The 23,003-nt window shown below is 44.3% G+C and overlaps 3 protein-coding genes across 3 annotated transcripts; 1 reads left to right on the forward strand and 2 right to left on the reverse strand.

The window, feature by feature from the left end:
* Positions 1 to 290: 290 nt before the first annotated feature.
* On the reverse strand, positions 291 to 2,380 carry LOC6565017 (putative metabolite transport protein HI_1104). Its single transcript, XM_032738276.2, is given in 3 exon segments — positions 291 to 513; positions 516 to 631; positions 1,092 to 2,380. Coding segments are annotated over 3 exon segments (1,545 nt in total). The 5' UTR covers positions 2,362 to 2,380; the 3' UTR covers positions 291 to 354.
* On the forward strand, positions 713 to 7,750 carry LOC6565016. The gene is given in 5 exon segments (XM_043216269.1): positions 713 to 733; positions 5,708 to 5,823; positions 5,893 to 6,107; positions 6,165 to 6,855; positions 7,385 to 7,750. Coding segments are annotated over 5 exon segments (1,179 nt in total). The 5' UTR covers positions 713 to 727; the 3' UTR covers positions 7,536 to 7,750.
* Positions 7,751 to 9,464: 1,714 nt separating this feature from the next.
* On the reverse strand, positions 9,465 to 20,763 carry LOC6565014. Its single transcript, XM_001991234.3, has 7 exons — positions 20,634 to 20,763; positions 20,043 to 20,245; positions 19,879 to 19,972; positions 13,829 to 19,814; positions 12,549 to 13,736; positions 11,694 to 12,343; positions 9,465 to 10,970 (listed from the first exon to the last, which is right to left on the reverse strand). Exons 2-7 carry the CDS (start codon positions 20,225 to 20,227, stop codon positions 9,645 to 9,647), a joined length of 9,429 nt encoding a protein of 3,142 aa, XP_001991270.1. The 5' UTR covers positions 20,228 to 20,245; positions 20,634 to 20,763; the 3' UTR covers positions 9,465 to 9,644.
* Between the last annotated feature and the right edge of the window lie 2,240 nt (positions 20,764 to 23,003).

The raw sequence follows: 23,003 nt of genomic DNA on the forward strand, positions 1-23,003 counted from the left end.
TGGATATTGCTTATCGAATAAACTACAAATGAAATAGTGTATGATTAGAGATTAGAGACGCAAGGCGTATGGGAATATTGGTAAGGTAAGGCATGGTAGGTAAAGACAGTGTCTTGCACTGTGCTTAACGCTACTTGATCTCGCTTAACACTAAGTAATTTTTACAAAAATAATTAAATCAATTATATTACAAAGAAATACAATATATATTTATATATATATACATAAATATATATAGATATACACATGTATGTATAATAAGAAATAATAAATCAGAAGCACATTCACATATTTTATTTTTAAAAAATCTTTTTCGATTTTGTCGACGTTTGGGTTTTTGTCCTAGTCCTAATACTACAGTCTGCTGCTCTCGGCGCCATTGTGACGTGGCTGAGTGGATTGTGACTTCTCGTATCCGTTGCTGGACATCTGAAGGTGTTGCGGCAACTGGGCGGGACGACCATTCGACAGCAGTGTCTCGTCCACACTGAAAACGGAGTTGTCATGTCCGTGTGCATGTGGCGTGCACCTAAAACTGCATCCGGATGTGTCTTCTGTGCCTCCTGCTCCGATTCATTCGGCTTGGGCTTGCCTTCTAGCAAGAAACAGGTGATAAGGAACAGTATGGAGGCTATGGAGGAAAGAACGGAAACGTTACAAAATATCGCTCGCATTAAATACACGTGCAATTCGATATGAAACTGGAATGCTGGTTCTTCCGTAAAGTATGAGTGTGAGTGCTCTAACTAACTAATCCCAACATATTGTACAGCTGGTTTCATCGAGTTCAATAACCGATCAAAATTTGGGCAAACGTGTTTCACTACGCAATTGGAATAGTGATGAAAAGAGATGAGGGAAACAAGCAATTTGCATTTCCATTTTATGGTGTGTGTCAAATGGTGTTCCCACTTTATTTCTGGTGTTCCCACACAACTGTTCTCTTTTCCTCTGTTTGTGTTTCCTTTCGTTTTTTCCACCAATGGAACCCTTGACGTTTCTATCCGCCTTCATTGGTTGGGATGATATTGATGAAGGATGAAGGATGAAGGTTGGAATGAAGATGATGACGGGAAATTTCTGATACTTACTGATGCCATAAAAGCCCGCATAGAAGAGCATTATAGAGCCGCGATAACCGATGACCTTGGCCACAGGATCCACGAGAATGGGCAGATTGCCGCCAATGTTGTTCATGACAAAGAGGAAGACGCCAATGGTTGAGGAGCGGACACGCAACGGCACAATCTCAACGACAATGGCAAACACAATACCGAACCACATTTCGGCAAAGAAGTAGCTCAGTCCGAGCGTAATCATGGCCCACAACGGATCAAAATAGACAGAGCCAAACGCTGGCAGAGTGGCAATCAATTGGCTAATGGCCAACACAAATGCACGCGAACGAATGCCCATCTTGGCGACAATCTTGTCGGAGACAACGCCGCCAACGACAACACCAACGCTACCAATACCAATGGTGACGGCAAAGAGCCACCAGCCGAGATCCACGTCCGGGAAATACGTATTATAGTAGAGATCCGCATTGTAGGCAAAGGTCATACCACCGCTGTGACTTATCGAGGCGGCAATCATGAGCATTATCATCGCCGGACTCTTGATAACCTGCCATAATGTGACCGGTTTACCACTGGCCGTTGTCCGATCACCTTCGCCAATCGATTTGCGCTCCGGCTCCCGCAGTGTGGTGCCAGTTAGACCGGCTATGATGATGGTCAGCACACCCGCACCCAAATAGCAAACACGCCAGCCCATATCGAAAAAGTTGAGCGTGGTGATATAGCGACCGACGGGAAAGGCAATTCCATAGCCACCATAGATGCCCCAGTTGAAGATGGCCATGACTAGGGCACGCTTGTTCTCCGGAAAAATGTCGGACATAATGCCAGTAGCTAGCGGATTGCAGCCCGATTCACCAGCAGCCATCACCATGCGCAGCACAACCAAATGCCAATACGATTTGACGGTGCCCTGCAGCAGGATCGCAATGCCAAATATAATCGTACAAACGGTTAACATCTTAACGCGATTGTATTTGTCCGCAGCGAAGCCCATAAAGACGCCAGCTATGGTAAACACCAATATGAATGTGCTATTCAGCTCGAGCGCATAGCAGCTGCTCTCGTTCTTCACATCCGAACACTGGGTGACCAGTTCGTGTCGTGTGAACCTGCTGTTCTGCTGGCAGGCATGATCACCATAGTCCAGCTCAATGGCCGTCTGCTTGGAGGTAACGCCAATCAGATAGTGCCCCAGCTCACCCAGGATGTAGCCAATGGTGACGATGGCCAGCACAGAGCTGCTATAGAATCCGCTCAGTTTCTCCAATATCGGTATCATAATGCGTCTGCGTCTGTTTCAACTGCTGCAAAGATCAATTGCAAATTGAGAGAATAAGTGAATTGTTCAAGAATGTTAACGATATTTAACAGCAGCAGCGACCACTCAAATAAATATTAGCTATGTGTAAATAAGTACTAAAATAGACAAATTGTAGGACAATCCTTGCCAGAGCTAGATTGATCCTCAGCGGATAGTTAATAAGTGAACACTGTTGGCTGTAATTTTAAGAAATATAAACAGTTCGCATTTAGACTTCAGCTCGACTTATAAACAATTCTAAATTCAAATTATTAATAATGTTATAGACTCTCTAAAGTGTAGAGATTTTGTTGTCGCATTCTTTCCATAAGAACACTCTCCATACTTTTGGATAAGATGGCAGCTCAATCTTGTGGCTAATTTGAGTTTGTGTTCATCAACTGCGGACTAATAAAGGAGGAGATTTAATTATTGCCCCAAGGCGCATAAACATATGTCAATAAAGTGATAATAGCCGTAACAACAGTTGCAGCTGTTCGAAAAGATGAAAGACAAATATGTAAATTCTTGACTTTTTGCAAATATTTGTGATCTTACATCTCTGCCCACCTCCCTAGCTCCGTTGTGCATATCAATGGAGTGAGTGAGTGACAAGAGGAGTAAATTAAATTGCTTATCTGTGGCGCAGGGAGTGAGTGAGAGATACACGTTTTGAATTCCCATTTGTAATCAGGCATAGACAGAGAGACAACTGTGGACAAGTGTGGAGAATTGCACATAATTATAATTAAAGAGTTGCGACTTGATGCCGGTGATAAATAAACCATAGAACGGCGGCTTATAATGAGCCTTGACATTTGCGACAATTGCACAATGCTAAACAATTAACTAATCCAAAGCTCTGTCGATCGTGACTTGAATTTCCATTCGCAATGATTCTTGAGCGCAGTGAAAGTGAAGGTGTTTCCTGTTAACGTTCCGCAGATACCCTAATCACATTACTCTTTGGTAGTAAGGTATATTTGCTAAGGCATTGAAAGCTTTAAGTTAAGCTTTTTTATTCAACTCTAAAGATTACAAAAGATATTCTCGATGAGCTTAGATGAGCTTATCCAAGCACAGGCTGTGTATTATTTGTCATATAATCATTAAATTATAAACATATTTTCAACTGAGGTTTTTTTTTTGCTGTATAGCAATAAACTACATTTATTGGATGGGTTCTTTTTGATTACGAAGATCACTTGACATGGGTTACACTGTGCTGTAGTTAACTAAAGTTCAGATCAGACTGTTCCACTGTTTATTAGATTTGTGAAAGGCGTCGGCTCCAATCCAATGATGGTCGTCACTTCAAGGCATTAATCGGGCGGAGTCGTTTCTAATGATTTATGAATCGCATTGTGCGCAAAACGGAAGTAAAAAAAAAAAATAAATAAATGAAAGTAATCGATTGCCCGGCTAAGCAGATACCCTGCAAATAACGCATCTAAGGTCACTTTACGCACAATTTTAAATGATTTTTGACCATAACTGAAAATCAAAGGTAAATTTGAAATAAATGTCTATATGCCTATCATAATACTATTATATCAATTGGCCCTAGCTGGTATATATGTATATACAAGGTGGGCTTAAAGAGACTGTTATTTGGCTGTAGTTGGCTAAATGAATTTGACTGTTGTCCTTGATTGAGTTCGTTTCTTTGCAAGAAATATAATTTGCGTGCATTTCAATGTTCAATGCCAAAACGAAGGATTGGATTTTTTGTTTCCTTTAATCAATCAAGTTTCTGGCTAATTTACTTGCCATGTTTGGTTGGCTGCCTTTTTGTTTCGAGATAGACATGTGTCTATCTGTATCTATGCATAAGAAGTATCTTTTACATTTAGCTGCCGCTGATTGACAGCTGCCAAGGTCGCAAAGGGAACAGAACAGAACAGAACTATGACCCATCCCAAGGCTACAATTGCTGAGCCATAGTTTGGAGTAGCTCCATGATTATTATAGCAATAATAATAATAAATCTATTATGCTTTTTATCTATCGGATATGCGGCCAAAAGCCATACGCAAAATCAACAAAAGCGCCAAAAGAATGCGGATGCTGGCAGTTGTGGAACCATGTGGCAAATGGAACGTTCGAAAGAACGTTTGACCAGCTTATTAAAGCAACGCTTGACAACTTGTCTGGGCTGTCTTTGTCTTAGCTACCAAATTGTTTAATGTTTCACATTGAAATTCATTAAATCGAAATGCCTAACAAAACACTAACACCAGCAGCGCATTGCACGTGTTCCACTTTTCATGCTCATCGACCATTAGTGTATAATCCTGCCGGTTTCAGTCGTCGCACTGTTTGTTTCCATAACGATTATGTCCAGTTTGATAGGTCAGCATGATCGTTAAGACACAACTGGAAATTATAAAGCTATTCGCATCATGAACTGATGAATACGCAAACCTCTTTCAACTTGAATTAAGCTGTCGCCTCAAATCACATGATTAACAAGTTGACTCAATCACCAAGTCGACGTTGTGATACGCTCTCGAAATATTTCGCCATCTATTTGCTAATCGTCAGTTATATCCATGCGGAGGGTATTATAGTTTTATATACACATGTTGTTGATCGGCCGAGTCGTTTAACCCAGGTGCGTCTGTCTATCTCTATATGCATTGACTATTAGAACCAGAGTCTTTAAATTTCGAATGTTGGTTCTCGTCTGCGATAGACAGATCAAGTATATACATATATCTTCTTTTCTTTTTTTTGATTTTGTTCACCAACACAAAGTTATGTAAGTTAGAGTTATGTAAGGCAACCTGCTACTATTATTAAAAAGTTGGATTCAGGGCGTGACTTCTAGTCGAGCACTCTCGACTACAGCATTCGAACATGTTTATTTTTGGGCCTTGATTGCAAATGTTGGAAGAATTCTAATGTAAATGGATCTGATCTGTATCTGCGTATCTATATACACGGTCAGACTCTGGTTACAAAAGTTGCCGGCTGGTGTCATTTGTAAGGCGTGCCACTTTCTTTGCCAAGGTCATCCGCATAGAACGTGTGGAGCTGTGCATGTCAAAGGTGGTTGGGAGCCGGGTGAGGAATTGACTGGAGATTTGCTTTCGAAATGCATTGAAGCGTTAAATGCTGAAATGATTATTCCAACTGAAATCGCTTATTGAATTCACTGTTCATTTGATGAGACGAACGAGCGAACGAACAACAATTACAATTAACTTGTACTCAATGCGCGTCGTCGTCGTCGTTAAATTTGCATTTAATAATGCCATATTTGTTATAATTTGCACTTTTTGTGCCGTTTTTATTCACGGTTTTTGTTTTTATTATTTTGCAGCACACGCCATGCAATGTGGCGCTCCTATCGCACAGCATCGAGTGCTCCAATGGACTGGACGGCTTCATGTCCGCCTTCTACACAATCCAGCTGGACCTGCGAATGCCCAGTGGCAGGTGAATTATTAATTGAATATTTCCCATTATTATTGTCAGACACACTCAACAAAATGGCATCTTCTCCAGTGATAAAAGCGAACTGGTCATTGTCAAATTCATGAAGGGCAGCAAAGAGTTTCGCGAATCGAGCAAATCCTACACGCAATGTGCCAACGAGATCTTTCTCTATGCCAAACTGCTGCCAGCCTTTGAGAATCTGTTGCGCAGCAGCCGACTCAACACCGAACTTGCCGCTCAATTTGTGCCCCGCTCCTATTGGGCCACCTACGGCACCGTTGAGGGTGAGTGCTGTGTGTGATATCCTTGATATTCTTAAGTTGATCTCTGGTTTGTTGCAGCATTGGGCGATGGTAGAGAATCGGTGCTGGCGTTGCAGCATCTACGGCCAGGTGGGTATGAGCTTGGACCCAGATTGGCGCTGCGCCAAGATCAATTGGAGGCGATGTCTGTGCAGCTGGGGCAATTCCATGCGCTCGGCTACGCGATGCGCATTGTCCAGCCGCAGTTGCACGAACGCTTGCAATCGGAGCTGATCCCATTGCCATTTGTCGTCGCTGACAACTCGGCCAATCTGTATGCGGTTCTGTATCGCGTGGCCTTTGATCGCTTCTACGAGTTCTACGATCGTTGTGGCAAACAGCTCATCCAAACTGCTTCGTCTTCGTCGGAGGAGGAGGATGCTCGCTTTGCAGATGCCGTGCAGCGTTTGCGTACGAAATACTTTGAGCAACCAATCGATCTGCTGGAGCACATACGCAGCACATCCGGCGAAAGTCACTTTAGCACCTTTCTGCACGGCGATTTCAATCGGAACAATGTGCTCTTTCATGAGGATGACGAGGGGCGGGTGGACAACATCAAGATGATTGACTTCCAGGAGATGCGCTACAGCACAGTCGCCATCGATATCAGTTTCTAACTGTACATGAACATCCCGGCCGCGGAGCGTCTCCAATTGTTTCCCAAATTGTTGCGCCTCAGGGAAACGCTTGGCGAGGAGCAGATCGAGGAGCTGCTAACGGCTTACAGGTGATTGATGGACTGATTGACAGACAGTTTGTGTAACTGATTTATTGCTTGACTAGCTGACTGATGAACAGATTGACGAGTTTTTGACTAGCTGTCTGATTGATAGATTGACTGACTGATTGGCCGAGTCTTTGACTAGCTGATTGCCTGATTGATTGACTGACTGATTCGTCTAACTGATTCAGATTGATTGTATCCAAACTGAATACGGACTAATTGTTGTTGTACAGATTCATTAACTGGCTGACTGACAGATTGTTGATTGACTGATTATTCTGACTAAGTGACTGCGCCTGATTGACAGACAGTTTGTGTGACTGATTCACTGCTTGACTAGCTAGACTGACTGATTGACCTAGTCTTGATTGATTGATTCGTTCATTTGATTGTTCGAAAGTCTAAGACTGATTGTATCCAGACGGGGTGACTGATTCAACTAATTGACTGGCTGACTGACAGACTGATGTTATAATTGATTGAGCGACTGACAACAAATGGCTACAACTAATGATTTGTGTATTTTTTCCAGTTATGAGCAATTCGAGGGGCATTTCAAGCGCTATGCGTTCTACGGCGTAATGATCTGCATGCACTTCCTGCCTTGGCTGCTGGGCAGCGAAGCGGACTGCGATCGACTAATGCGGCATGCCTTCGACCACGGCTACGTGGACTCCATCTGAGGAGTAGCACCATTCTTCCTATCAACATTCCTATTTTATCGCAATGATTCGCATTTCTTTAGTAATTCCTTATTGTTCGCTTTTGTATTATGTTTATAATCAGTATGTTAGCCTTACGAAAGTGCAATTTTAAATGTCATTTTAGATGTTGAACAGAAGTCGTTTGTAAATTTTAAATGCCAATCAATAAAGTTGATCCCAATTCATAATATGTCGAAAAAGCAGATGCGTTTTTAAGCTGTAACTCGGCTATATGCTAGCGGATTCAAAAAGGACACGCATTGTTGAGCTCACGGAAAAAATGACTATCGCTTGGCATTTAAGGATTTGCACAATTTCAAATTGCTGGGGTTAGTTCAGAAAAAATGAATAAGTCGGTTATAACTTTGCCATTTTCTATCAACTATCAATCGAATTTCCATCGTAACACAGATAATCCTTGGCCAGCCTATGCGAAAAATAATGATTGTTCCTCAAGCTCTTTTTAATATAGAGAAAATGGCTTAAGGATCGCCAAAATGCCTGCCCTGTGTCCTGTGTCCAATATCAAACGATTTGTGTTGACCAGATCGTTACCAACTCATCAAAGGACATCTTAATCGCTTATATTAATAGTAAAGGGCATCATCATATCCTTTAGAAATGTATAAGGATTCTTTGTTTTTGTTGTTGTTGTTGTTTAGAATAAGTTTGAAGAATGCTTGAATCAGTTTAAGCGCTTAAACTATTCCTCAACTAATGGATTTTATGGCTGAGCCTAAGGATATGCAATGGGATTTTGTCTGGGATTATCGACCAACATTGCTCGGGCAAAAGCAAAGCCAACCGGCCTTGATTCACATTTGAATATTTATCTACGTCTCCAATTGAAATGAACTGCTGAAATTTGGTTGGCTTAATGTGTTTTTCTTTTTTTTTGTGGTTCTTTGTTATTTTTAGGCTGTTTGCACAACTGACTTCGGATACAACGAGAACAAGAACAGTTGTCTGTCTATAAAATGGGACTGACGCGAATGGAAGGAGCGCACTTGGATTGCAAAACACCGACGTCCAACATGCGTCATTTGATGGCATTACTCTTGCTGACGCTGGCTACCAGCCAAGCAGTAACAGCGATTCAGGACGACTATGGATCCGCTGGCAGCGACGATATTTACTTGCAGTCCAGTGGTCTGCCCGATCAGGTGGATGCCAAAGAAGAGAATGATACTGATGCTGATACTGATCCTGATGATCCCGATGATGCTGATGATGATGATGATGATGATGGTGATGATGATGAGAAAGATGAAGAGCAGCAGGAAAAGCCACTGAATGGATCCGATGTGAACAACATTGAAGCTATTGGCGAGACTGAGTTGAGCTGCGAATATAGTTGTCCGCGCTATTATCGACCCGTCTGTGTCAGTCGTAACGATGAGCTGGTCACCTATGCCACGCCCTGCGAGTTCTTCAATCACCTGCGCTGCTCCAATGTGGCCAAGAGGAAGGGCCAAGCAACGCCCACATTCCAACTATTGTACCACAAAGCTTGCCAAAATAATACACAAATAATTCATCCTTAAGCGATACATTTTTTTCTTTCCTTTTTTTGTATTTTGTAAATTAATAACATTAACATTATTTTGAATGTGTAGGGTGGGTCTAGAGAGCCCGTATAAAACTACAGATATGTGTATATATTGGTATATATATTTATCAGCCAATTGTTTGTCTTATTCATTACAAGTTGATTGAAGGGACTGTCTGTCACCGTCACATTCAAATTAACCATTGGAACCTCTTTTTACTTTTCTTTTGGTTTCTTTTATTGACATAGTCGAAATATCTCCAGTTGCAATTACACATCTAATAATCATGATTCATTTGACCAAATACGGTTGACAGTCTACATTTCTTAATTAAATAATAATAACAAAAGAAAAAGTAAGCCGAATGTGCTCGACCGATATTTACCCTGTAGCCAAGCCAAGATAATTTATACATAAATGTTATATATTACAGCTTACATCAAATAATAATCATAATAAAGAACAAGAAAAAAAAGGAGAACGTTGCAGTCGGTTGCGTAACCTAAATGTTTCTTTTGTCCAAAATACTTTATATCAACTACTGAGGAATTTCCACACACGTATAGCGCCGCTTAACAATGCGCTGGACTGTGGTCAGTGGAACCAATAACGGATTGGGAGTAGCAGTGAGAGTGGGATCCACAGCAGCAGTAGCAGGTGGTGGGCCCGCAGCAGCAGGAGTAGGTGTAGGGGGAACAGCACTAGCTAAACTTGAAGCAGCCGTAACCGAGCTAAGATTTATAGGCATCCCAGCTGGTTGCCAGTTGATGACTGAGCTGCGGCGGCTATTGATCTTCGGATTTGGATCGGCGGCAACAAGTTGCTGGGGCCGGAGTAGGTCGCTCATATTGTTGGGATTTAGGGTTTTGCGTCGATTGGCAATCCTGGCAGTGTTGCCCGTGTTGCTTAAGGAGACCTGAAACTGTTGATGCATTGGTGCATTTTTGGTTGCGACATTGCGACTCTGCAACTGACTGATGAGCAGCCGTGGAATTGGTGGCTGCTGAGATTTAAGGACGAGCTCTTCATACACCTGACGGATGTGGGTCACGTCGTTGTAGCGCGTGTGGCGCAGGCTATTCTTGCTAATGATTAGCCCATTTGGGAAATGATACAGCACCTGCATGAGGAACTTCTTGAGACAAGCATAGGGATGCACCTGATTGAAGCGAGCCACCTCGTCACGATGCTGCGTATAATAGTGCTGTATGTACTTATCGAAACTGGTCTGCTGCATGCCGCACATATTACAGAATCGAAACTTCTTATAATGATCAAGCATATGACGCAGCGTCACCAACTCGACGGTCGACGCGAATATGCATATCGAGCAGTGATATGTGATCAGCTGCTTCACCTTACTGAAACAGAAGTCCTCCGGCGAGTTGCTATGCACCAGCTGACCATGCTGGGCCATCGCGATATTTGTGGGCATTACGATGCGACAAATTTTACACTGATAATACTCGTTGGGGCATTCTGTCTCCGTGGTGCCCAGCTTGACCAGTTTGTCAATTTGCCTGTCCTTTAGATACTTTAGATCGTTTGACATGTGCTCCTCCGACTCGATATGATTGGTCAGCAGTGCCACATTGCTATAGCGATAATTGCAGAAGGCACACTCGTCCGGCCGACGAAGATCGCAAGCCACCATTCGGCGTATGGAGTGCGCTTGTGGCAAATGGTTCTCCATCAGCGATTTTGCATTGCCCACAAATGTCCGGCATTCCGGACAGCGCAACTGTGGCTGTGCGCTAAAATAGAACGGCAATTCCTTATGCTTCTTCGCCCAGTGCTGGGTGCGCAGCGTGACAACGTCGCCACTTGTCGCAGTGCAATGCAAACAGGCAAACTCCAAATTGTCCTGCAAGTGCAAATTTGCAATAATTAGTAAAGATAATTTTGTCGTTAATGCCATCATCCTTCGATCAACAACGATCCGTCATCTCGAATAATACAACAACTGCAACTGCAACCGCGCAACAGTTTCACATAGACTTCATCTTGGTCCCTGCCCTGGTTGGTTATTGAAATGCATTTCACTCATACTACTACTACTACTACAGGAGCTCAACACTTCCTCTGTCACAGTCATAGCGTATCACAGCTCAAACTCTCTCTCTCTCTCTCTCTCTGCCTGTCTGTCTGTCTCTCTATCTCTCTCTCTCTCTGATGTTCCAATCCAATCCAAGGGGGGACTGAACAGTGTCTGCAGATACTGCAGGATATAGCGCAGCAGTGAAAATAACGAGTCCAAAGAGTAGTTGGTGAGTTACGGTCCAAGGCAGACCAGCTCGGAGTACACAATTGGCTTGCGCTAAGATGGTATCTGGATTATATGCATTTATATTAAGAGAACCACAACGAAGAAAGGCAAAGGCCACAATTGGGCTGGGCCATCAGGTGTCTAGCTTTTATGCAAGATGCACTGACCATGGGTAAGAACAGACTTAGAACACTTACCGGTCTCTCGACCGGACCTTGTAGACTAAGAAGACATTTAACTAAACTATGTATTGTCAAAGAAGAAAACATCTAGAAAAGTAAACAAGGGAAACAAATCGACGAAGATTCCTTTGCAACTTACATAATCTTCAATCTCCTCATCCGACGATGACAGTTCGATTGCATCGTTGTCAAGCACCACCGGTGCAGAGGTGGTGTTGCGGCTACTGCTGCTTACTGTTGTTGTGGTGCTAATGGTGGTCGCACCACTGGTTGGTTCTACCCCAATTGGATGGGCCATCGCCCAGGAATCGGTGTCAAGCAGCTCATTGGTGACACGCTCAAACTGGTGCACGGCCAGTCCCATTTGGCCCACGTGCTCGTCCCGCAAATGCGCAACAATCTTGCGCTCGACGGCCACTCCGAATGGGCAGTGGGGGCAGTTGAACTGAAAATTGGTTTTGTGTTTGTAGCCACAGTGGTTGAGCATCTGTTGATAAATAGTTTCTGCCTTGCCGCAAGCGTTGCAGTAAAAGCCGAGCGTTTGTTGCATCTTCGTTTGGATCTGATTATAGTTCATGATTGGTTGCATCCGCTGATTGCCATGGTTGCGTTGCATATGTTGTATAACGTTCGTTACCACATCGTTCTCTACGTCACAGAATGCACAACTGTACTGATGCTTGCGTCCGTGCACTTGCTCCACATGCTGCACGGTGTCCTCATGGCTGACCAGCGTCTTGTTGCACAAATTGCACACCCAATCGATCTCTCCGATGCGCATCGTTGCAACTACAACAAAAACAAAAACAAAAACACAAATACAAAATTAAATTCACGAGTTAGTTTTCTCCAAATATTTCCAGTACACAATTCAATATCGAATCTCAACCAATTTTCGATATTTTGTTGAGTTGTGTTGGCAATTGAGAAACGTCGAGATTTCAATTGTATCGAGGAGAAAAGATAAGATTGATTATTGGTTCGGGACACTCACTTGACTTGAACCAACGCTTCTCTGTGCTTAGGGCAGAGTCATCGCTGCGCTTCGCAATGATGATATCGACATTGGTTCCCAAATGCTTCTCTTGAATGTGCCGTTCGATGAAGGAGCGCTTTGGATGAAACGTGCCACACTTGCCGCACTGATAGATGTGTCGCTTGTGGTATGACAGATGCTCGAGCACTTTGTCGGGCGTATAGATATTCTCCTCGGTGGAGCAGTGCAAGCATTTAAAGTTTTGATCATACACATGCATCTCGATCAGGTGGCGACGCAGCGACATCTCAGTGTCCCAATGGGTGTGGCAATCCGCAACGCCGCACATAAAGCGCCTATCCTTGGGCACATAAGACCACATGCAAGAGCGAGGCACCTGAGCGCCCGGCTCCAACAATTGTGTTGCACGATGTGCAGTTGCTTCACTCCCATCTAATGTCGGCGTGCCATTTGTCTCGACTGTTTGCTCTTGCTGGGAGACCATCATATGCTGCTGCTGCTGCTGCGGTTGCGACTGCTGCGGCAGCGACTGCACATCCTGTTGATCCTTTTGATAGGCAGTGCGCACCGCCTGCTCCCTGTGTGCCAGCAGATGGGTGTTCAGCTCGTTGTATTTGAGCGTGTGGAATTGACACTCGCCGCAAAACAGCTCCTTTGTGAAGAATGCCTTGCGTGGCACCAGACGGTACTCCGATGGTCGATAAATACACTTGGTGCCATCGAGTCGCATCTGCCGCTCGGCCAGCAACTTTTTCACAAATTCCTCCATTTGTTTGGGGCCAAATGGTTGCTCGATGACGGCAACCCAACACTTGCTCGCCTCACTCGCCACCGCGATGCCACCGTGTGGCATGGGCAGCGATGCGTTCAGTTCGATAAACTGTTGCTGGAACCAGACCAGCCTATATAATTCGTAGTGTCGCTTCATCATATGTTGATGCATCAGGCGGCGATTCGATGTCGTCCCGAGGCAAATGCCGCAAAAGTATTTGTGGCGTGCGTGTAACTGATACAGATGCGAACGCAACGATGCCGGATGATCGAACGATTGGCGGCAGAACTTGCAGTTAAGTGGTCCCATGCCCGGATTACTCGACATATGGTACATCACATGGCTGACGAAGGGCTTCTCATCCGTTAATGAGACGGAGCACGCCTTGACCGGACAACCGTAAAGCTTCTTCTCTGCAATCGTATCGAAATTGAAATTAATAATAATATAATCTATTAATCTATCTACATATTAATATATTGATGTGAACTCCATTTGAACTAACCTGAAAAGCCAGTGGGTCCGAGTAGCTCCAGCACATTGGATATTGTTATGCCGCTGTTGTCCTCTACCGCTGATCGCTGAGTTGTGCCGCAGTTGGATGAGGATGTGCTGGAGTTGCTAGGATTTGTGGCCGTCGCCATGTCCGCGAATGTCTCAGACAACTCCTCAAGTTCGGAGCGGGAGGCGAGCCCATGCTCGATGACGCCGTGACGCACAAAATCATTGACATCCCTGCCAACGTGGGAGCAGTAGGCGCACTGCAGATAGTCTTTGCTGCCAAAGCTAAAGCAGTGGAACTTCATGTGCTCCTTGATGCAGATGACAGTGTGGGCGCAAAAGTTACAATTGATTGCCATGCAACGGAAACGATCGGCGATGAGGCGTGTCGGCTGCCGCTGCTGCTGTTGCTGCTGCTGCTGGTGCACCTGCAACTGATGCGCTGATGCGCTGTCCCGGTTAAGATTATGGGGCTCAATGGTTATGTTGGTCTGTGCCAGCTCATTCGCACTGGAATCGCTCGTTAGTCTTTGGGTGAGCACAAATGCCCTGTTGCTAACAACAGCGGGTGGCAACGGCTGCGGCAACGGTGGCAGCGGCGGTGGCGCACCAGCAGCCAGGCTAAACACCTGATTGATGGCCAGACCAAGCTCGGAGGGATGACTGATAGCCGTGCCACTAGCTACTGGCAATGGAACCGGAACTGGAGCCAGTGCCAGCACAGGCGTTGCAGACGCTCCCGACGCCATTAGATAATCATCCATGCCAACGCCAACAGCAGCATTGAGTGCCTGCTGCTGCTGTTGCGGCTGCGACTGGGTGGGCGGACGTGATTCAGCGTCCAGCAAATTGCGCAGCATTTCATTTTTATTGGCAACATCCGATTGTTCCTCCTGCTGATGCTGCTCCTGCTCTTGCTGTTCCGACTCGGTGCCCAGGCGATCCCCGGTAAAGCGGCGCACACGCAGCTTGGGTGAAGTGATCTCTGCTTGGGCTGAATCAGCCGCAGCAGCAACATCAATCGATGTATCAGCAGCAACAACATCAATCGATGTAGCATCAGCAGAAGCATCAGTAACAGTCGCAGTCGAAGTCGCCAATGTATTCGTCTCCATGTGATAGTTGATCATGTGATGCAGCTCATCAACAATGCTTAGCTGTTGCTGCTGCTGAGGTGACTGCTCCGGGCAGCTGTTGCATTTGCCGCTCCAGCGGATCAGCGGATGTTCGCGCATAATATGATTCTCCAGGCCCTCCACCTCGTTGGAGAATAGAAATTTGCAGCTACTGTACATGCAGTAGTAGGCCGGCTGCTGTGTGAGCATGTCCCGCTTACGAAATGCGACGTTCTCGATGATGGTTTGGCCGGACGTTGAAGTTGCGCTAATCTTGTCTATTACGTTGGACAGCGTCGGCGCTGCGGCTTCCGAATCGGGTACATTGTTGTCGCTGCAATTGCTGGCCGGCGATGCTGAATGTTTCCTGCTTGCTTTGCTGCTAATGCTGCTGCTCTTGCTGTTGCCGTTGCCGCCGTTGGCGTTGGAACTTTTAAGCTTAAGGCACAAATTGTTATAATTGTAGAAAATCGATTTTTGACCACCCGAACAGTGGATAGACTCAACATCGATCCACTCCTTCTCGGATTCCTGCTGTTCCAGCTGCATTGCTTCCGCTTCCGCTTCCAGTTCGCATTCGTTGCGTACCAGCAGCGGCTCCAGTTCTGCCGGTGGCATGCATATATCATCGATATTTATGGCAAAAACCGCATCCGCCTGCTGCTCCATGTCCACATCCGCCTGCTGCTCCATGTCCACATCCGCCTGCTGCTCCATGTCCACATCCGCGTGCTGCTCCATTTCCACATCCGCCTGCTGCTCCATTTCCACATCCGCCTCCTGCTCCACATCCGCCTGCTGCTCCACATCTGTTGTCTGTTCAGCTTCTTCCACTTCCTGTGCTACTTCTGTCTTCTGCCCTAGTTCGGCTTCCTGTTCCGCTGAATTCGTTGCCTTCGTCGTCATATTGACTTCATTTTCTATTGTCTCGTGCTGCTTCTTGTTTGGAGCGCCGATGACTTTGACGACTTTGTCGGGCTGCTCAGTCTTCAGTTTGGTCAACTCCTTTGCCTCATGACTCGTTATTAGTGCTTTAATCTGGGAATTTGTTGTCACGACGGGCACATCTTTGATCTGACAGATTATTAGTTGCTCGCCCAAGCCCGCCAGCGATCCGTCGCTGTTGTTGAGGCCATGCTGGAGCTGCCAGTGATTCACCAGATTATTGCGACACAGTTGCACAAAATCGCACAGATGGCAGACATGAATGCTCAACGGCTGTTTGACACTAAATTGTTTATTGTGCAGTATCTGAGCGCCCTTGCCACATTTCGCCACATGATTATCCATGATTCGATGACGCGACAACTTGCAGCGCGAGCATCTATACTTTGCCTCTCCGGTATGTGCAGCAATATGGTGCACCCAGTTGATAGCTGTCATCTCTGTCGTTTTAATGCAAAACGGACAATGGTAGTAATACTTAATCCTGGACTGTTTGAAAGCATAGATGGGCCGATTGCCAATGCCGAGGCGCAGCTTCTGCAGCATTCCAGGTGGCATACGGGCGAAATAGAACTCGTTATGATGCTGTAAATAGTGGAGCACTGGGCTCCTAACATTCTTCGTACAAACAACACAGCGCTTGGCATCCTCGTATTTGGAATGCCAATCGGGATTGGTGTTTCTAACGCCCAGGAACGCTGCCCTCAACATCGCCTTTAGCTGTTTGCACTCTTCGATTTTGACACGACAACGCTTGGTGCGTAGCTGCACAGTGGTTTGTCCTTTTTTGTCCTTGAAACTGGCACGATCGAGTCCAGCAACAGATCGGGCAAACGGTTTGCCCCGTCGCGCCAAATTACATTTGTAGGGCTCCAGCTCAGCGTTGATGGCGAAGATGTTGTTGCTGCTGCTGTCGCCAATGCTATTGTGGCGACTGGGCAATCTGCTGCTGCTATTGCTGCAACTGGCGCCGCCGTCGGTCTGATATTGATGTTGCCGCTTTTGGACGGTGCAGGCACGTCTGCCAGTCGCGCGCATTACATCATCCGCGTAATACATCTGGGCAATGTCGTCGTTGAGCTTTTCCAGCTCGCTGCGCTTGCCTCGTGTTTTTGGCGGCGGCACCAGGACGACCTCGTTCGGTGGCGCTGCATCATTGCCAACCACATTCGAATCGTGACACGGACGCTTAGCAGCTGACAAAGTCTTCGTCGTCGTCGTCGTCTTCGTCTTCGTCGTCGTCGTCGTCTTCGTCTTCGTCGTCGTCGTCGTCGTCGCTGGTGTCTTCGTCTTCGTCGTCGTCGTCGATGGTGTCTTTGGCTTCGTCTCTAGTGGTTTTTTCGCCAATTTGAACACGTTGCGACTGAGCTGTGTCTCGTTGAGCGTCAGATCGGCGAAGCGCGTTCGCCGCTTTCCGGCGATTATATTGTGCGTGGAGATGCTGCAATTGTCGTTGCTCCTCTCAAACATAGTTGCTAGATTTTTGTTGGCCGCCACCGTCTGCTTCACCTTCTCTTGTCGGTGATGCTCCACAACATCTTCGTACATATAACTATTGCCCGTAAACAGTTCCGATTTGTCTATCAGCGATTTGCTGGCCGTCGGCATCATTGATTTCCGACGCTTCGCAATACGTATCGGTTGTCGTTCCGTCGACAGTTTCAGGCGGATTTTGACCGGCGATTCCTCGACGTTGACGTCACTTTCTGTATCTGTGCCTGTGGGTGATACGGTTACGACGTGCGCAACCGGTTCAAAAACTACTTTGATCTTGGGCAGCTTTGGCAACGCCTCTTTCTTTTTTTGCTCAGCTGTTTCTGCAGACTTTTTCTCAAGAGGCATCTGCTCCCCCTCCACATTGGCCAGATTGGAGACCTCTTTTTCATTGGATTTGCTTGACTTATCCATTTTGTTCGACTGCTTTACTGCTTTATCCAACTTATCAGATTTATGCGGCTTTGACGCTTTATTTGATTCATTGCCGTTGTTATCTGTGGTCGGCAAGCTTAACTCCTTACCAATAGCATTATCTTTAGGGGACTCTGGCTCACCACAAATTGCTGCTTCTTGCTTTTCATCGGACTTATCGGTTTTATCAGGCTTCTGGCCACCTTTCTCTCCCTTATGCTCTTCAGTCGACTTTTCCTCAGTTTTCTCAGTTCTCTGATCGCTTTTCTCTCCCTTATGCTCTACATTCAATTTATCGGCAGCCATCTTTTTGGGTATCTTGAAATCGATCTTCTTAGTTTGTCGTGACTGGACAACGTCACGATATGAGGTATCCAGCTGCACACGATCTTTGTTCAGGACCACTGGTGGCGTAGTAGTTACAGGCGGCTCTCTAACCAGACTCTCCAGCTGACGTTGCTTCTCCGTTGCCTCCAGCTGGCGTCGCTTCTCTGCTTGTTCCTTGGCAGCCGCTGCAGCTTTTGCCTGTCGGTGTTCGCGATAAGTGCGTGGGCTTTCAGTGCCAAACCCGGGTGGAGGGAAGCGGGGCTTGACACCTCCGCCGCGGCTCGACTTGTTAAAAGAAAATTTGTTTTGTTTGTTATTGGGCCAATTTGCGTTGCTGTTGTTATTATTGTTAATATAGCTATAATTGTTGTTATTGTTGCCATTGTTGGAGGATTGCCAGTTGAGACCACCTCCTTGCTGGGCCTCCTCAAATCCATTGTAAGAGGCATTCTGGAAGGGTGCTGTTCGTTGTGCATGTCCCAATTGCTGATGATTTAATGCTGGCGCAGCTGTTGCTCCTGGCTGGTACTGCTGTTGTTGTTGTTGCTGTGACCCAGATTGTAATAAAGCATTAGTGTTGATCCAAGTCATTGTTCGCGGATCACGCATCTCTGCTTGGCTGGGCAAAGTGTTGTATCGCCGCTGAACGGACTCATTGAATTCGTTGACAGCAGCAACCGCTGTGGGACTGAGCTTCAATTCTGAAGTTGATGTTCTTTTATTTCGATTGAGTGGAGCATGTGGCCTCATCGCTGGCACATTGGGAATGTTATGTGCAGCACATGTTATGTTAATTAGCGACAATGGTGGCATCGGCGGCGGCATTGGCGGCGGCGATGACAATGCCAATGGCACCCAATTTGATTGCGCAGTTTGTATTGGCACTGGTGCAGGAACTGGCATTGGCATTGCCATTGCCTCGGGAACAATCACGTTTGGCGGCGATGGATTTAGATAAGTCGATTTGTGGCCACGCGGATCATTGGAATTGGAGGCCATCGGCTTGACTAAAGCAGCACCCTTGCTGGCTCTTAAAGCGGCAAGCTTCTTGCGCGCCTCCTCCAGCGAGGATAGCTTGGAATGATCTTCCTCGGCAATATCAGCAGACTCAGAAGCCAAAGGTTTACTGGTTACTGGCGGTGGCGGTGGATTGAATCTGCGCTCAAAAATCGGTGAAGGACAGCTGGCTTCGGAGCTGCTGCAACTATTTGTTGACTTTGGCGATTGTGGTGGAGGTGGATTGGATCTGCGCTCATAGACCAGTCGCCGCATACCAATGATTGAGCTTAGATCCAAGCTTTTCTCAGCCGAAGGTCTTGGGTTACATTCACGCTCTGTGTCCGCTTTGTAATTTGGCGACAAGCTTAAATCTATATGTACGGTCGTCATAGGCTTTGGTGTGATGAGACTGTGCTTGGGTGGATGAGATCTGCGTTCAAAATCAGCAATGGGCTTGTCTGAACTTCGCGCAGGTGGATTCGACTTGCGTAAATCCTGTGGCAACCGTTTATGTGACATATGTTCTGATGTTTTAACTGAAGGCGTTACCGTTGACTTGGGTTTAACCGGTGCAGCTTTAGTGACTGAATCCTCATGCAGCTTTGCGCTGAGCGCCTCGGCAGTTCTTTTGGAGGTAGATGGAAGATCGGATGGTTCCGGCGAGTCGTCGAGGTCAATAACCTCGTTAACCAGAAGCTGCAATTGATTTATAATTATAAAATTATCACACAATTCTATTGCTTAACTATATTTCACATACGGTTCCGAATTTGGTTTTGAGTTTATTAATAACACCCTCAATTTTATCAATCTTATCCCCGGGCAATCGGCGAAAGAATTCCGATGGAGCCATACTACAAATTTCAAAATTTGATTAATGGAATTATTACATCAGTTATCGATTATATATTATCGATAACTTACTCGCTCTCCAGCAGCCGCAAGAAAATTTCCAGATGGCGATATTGCACTGAAGCCAACTGATGACCATGGGTCTGCAGCACATTCTTAATGAATGGTGCCGAGGCGCGCAGCTTCTTTACCTTGGCGGCATCGCCATTCTTCTGCTGGTCTTTGATGACCTCTTTCACATTAGTTTGATCAGCCATTTATAATTGCCAAATATTCTAGAAAAATAAACAAAAACAATATTTACACTACAGCTTTTTATTTGAATTCACAATAAATTATATATATATCCCTTATGCCTTATATGATGTCAAACCGGAATCGGAAACACATGTTTATCGAGTGAAATTCAGAATCGGAACCAAAATTATATTTTTTTTTAAGAACCAATACGAGAACCAGTACCGATACCATTACTCCCAAAAGGAGCGTAGCGGAACATCATTTATATGATGTACATACATACATATACACAATGTATGCCATGCATTGGAGACATACACATACATTTGTATCATGGTACATAAATATGTGTATATAAGTTTAGTTTGCCTGGCTTTACATTTAACAATACATAATTGGAATGTAGTTTAAACAAACACATACTGCCGAATTATGAAGCAGCGTATTTGCTGCAAAATATAATAAACGCGGCTGTATTGGAACGCACTGAGTCTAAGTCTACACATGTATTCAAACCATCACAAGCACTTAATTTTACTTTATTATTAAAATGAATTCTACACAACATCTAAATGTTAAATCAAACAATTATTTAAATAAAAGAAAACAAAACAAAACAAAAACGACGCGCTCGAGAAACTGCAAGCAATGTGCGAGTTTGTTACCTAGTGGCAACTTTTTTTTTTGTGACAATATTACAGATTTGATCGCTTTAAACGATATGGTAGCACTATACATTAAATATATATGTATACAAAATAATATATTACGTACCAGATCTGCATTATATTTTTTGTACAAATGGTTTTTAAGAGCTGATGAAGTCACTAGTTAGCTCTTAAATATTTTGAACATGTTGCCCGCATTATAGACATCTGGCAACGCCAAGATTGACATAACGTTAATAACGAATTCGCCGGAATTCTCCTTCTGTAGTTGCTTTCGTTTATTCGGTTGCCGTTCGTTTGCTGTTTGCCGTTTGGTTATTATTGTGTCTATGTGCGCTTGCGTAAGTGTGTGTGCGTATCGCTCTCAGGGTAGCAAAATTTGCTTTATCTGCCACAGATCTGCTTCTCAGCTGGGCAAATCCATTTTTATTTCTTCTCTTCGTCTTACAGTTCAGTATGGTTGTGTAACAAGGTTTGTGTGCGTGTGTGTGTGTATACACTATTGTGAGACCCATGCACAATATGTATGTATATGCATATTCATATGCATGTTTTCAACTGACGTTTAATATGCATATGTACATATGTATGTACATACGAACGTATATTGCAGTAAAACGGCACTTTTTTTTGTGTTTCTTTTGTTTTTAATATTCTTATCATCACATTCAAGAGGAGATGCTTCCTTCTGCGTGTCACATTCATTTGCACAAAACCATTATACCCTTTTTACTCATTTTCACTGAGTTCAGGGTATAATTATTTGAATCGTCAAGCAAAAAGTGTGCTTATGAAAGCCATAGAGGCGAGAAAATAAATTCCTTGTTTGGCTCTTTGCAAACATTTTTTTTGTAAGATTCCACGAGTAAAATGAATTGCAATTTAATGAGCGAAAATTGTTTCGAACTGAAAACAGGGCCTAAGCAAAAAAAAAACTCCTAAGTAGCTATGACGAGTGTATGAATCTAGGCAACAATTATGTTTGGATAGTAACGACTTTCTAATGGAAAATTTAAGCTAGACTTCTGTAAGTTTCACGCTTACTACCCACCCCAAAAAATGAGCTAGAGTTACCAAACTTGTATGGTACATTATTAACAACCTGCTTCTAATATTCGCAAGAAAAATTTGTGGCCACCCCCAATCCGCCTCAAAAGTTGCAAAAATCCGATATATCCCAAACTTTTAGAGTTAAAGTTACAAAACTTGGAAAATCCTAACATTGAGAGCAAAGTTTCTTGAGCAGTAAATTTATTTTATCGGCTACCCGTAATATACCAACCAAATTTGATGGACTCCAAGTCAAAAAACTGCGGAACTGGGCGTGGCATTTGCCGATCTTTGAAGGACATTGCACGCAGCCTATCAACCAAAATTTGTGAATGTAGCCTTAAAATTGTGGAAGTTATGTGGTTTTATCGATTTGTGACGATCGATTTTTATCGATTTCCTAGCCCCCCCAATTGTAACACTTTGTTTTTGTATAAAAAAAATGTAAAATTGCGCCAGTTCTTTTTATTTTTTAAATCGAGTTATTCATTATGAATGACTATTTTCGATTTGTAAACAGGACTTTAGACATAAGTACGAATAAGACAATTCTGTCACTCAGTCTTGTTATCGATAATCAATAATTGCATTGTCTACGTAGCGAAAGATTAGGACATGTTTCGTTATCGATAGCTGGAAATTTGTTTTCGGACACAAATTCCGTTTGATTTCTTTCTCTTTCTTCCACCTTCTTTTTATTTTCAGCGTAATTTTTGACGGAGCAACATTCAAAATGTAAGGTGCTGGAAAATATTGCATTTATATTCTAATTAAATTATTATGCATGTAGTTTTTTTTTTGTCTGTTTTGAAATTAGATATTTTCAAAAATCTTAGGAGACAAGGTCGTCCTGTGTGTTATAGTTGAAATGCAATCGCAATTTTACTCTCTTGCGTGTTTTACACAATACAAGCTCTGGCAATTTAATGTCATATATTCTTTCGATTCTTTTCTAGGTCTTATTCAGAGCCCAAATTACTCAGTGTACTTTTTTCCTTGTCTTTTCAACGTGCTTATGCCAGAATGATACAATAATATGGTCTCAGTGCATTCATTACGCAGTATTCTGATCCCA

This window comes from Drosophila grimshawi, unplaced genomic scaffold, assembly GCF_018153295.1.
Source record: "Drosophila grimshawi isolate 15287-2541.00 unplaced genomic scaffold, ASM1815329v1 contig_848, whole genome shotgun sequence".
Taxonomy (NCBI): Eukaryota; Metazoa; Arthropoda; class Insecta; order Diptera; family Drosophilidae; genus Drosophila; species Drosophila grimshawi.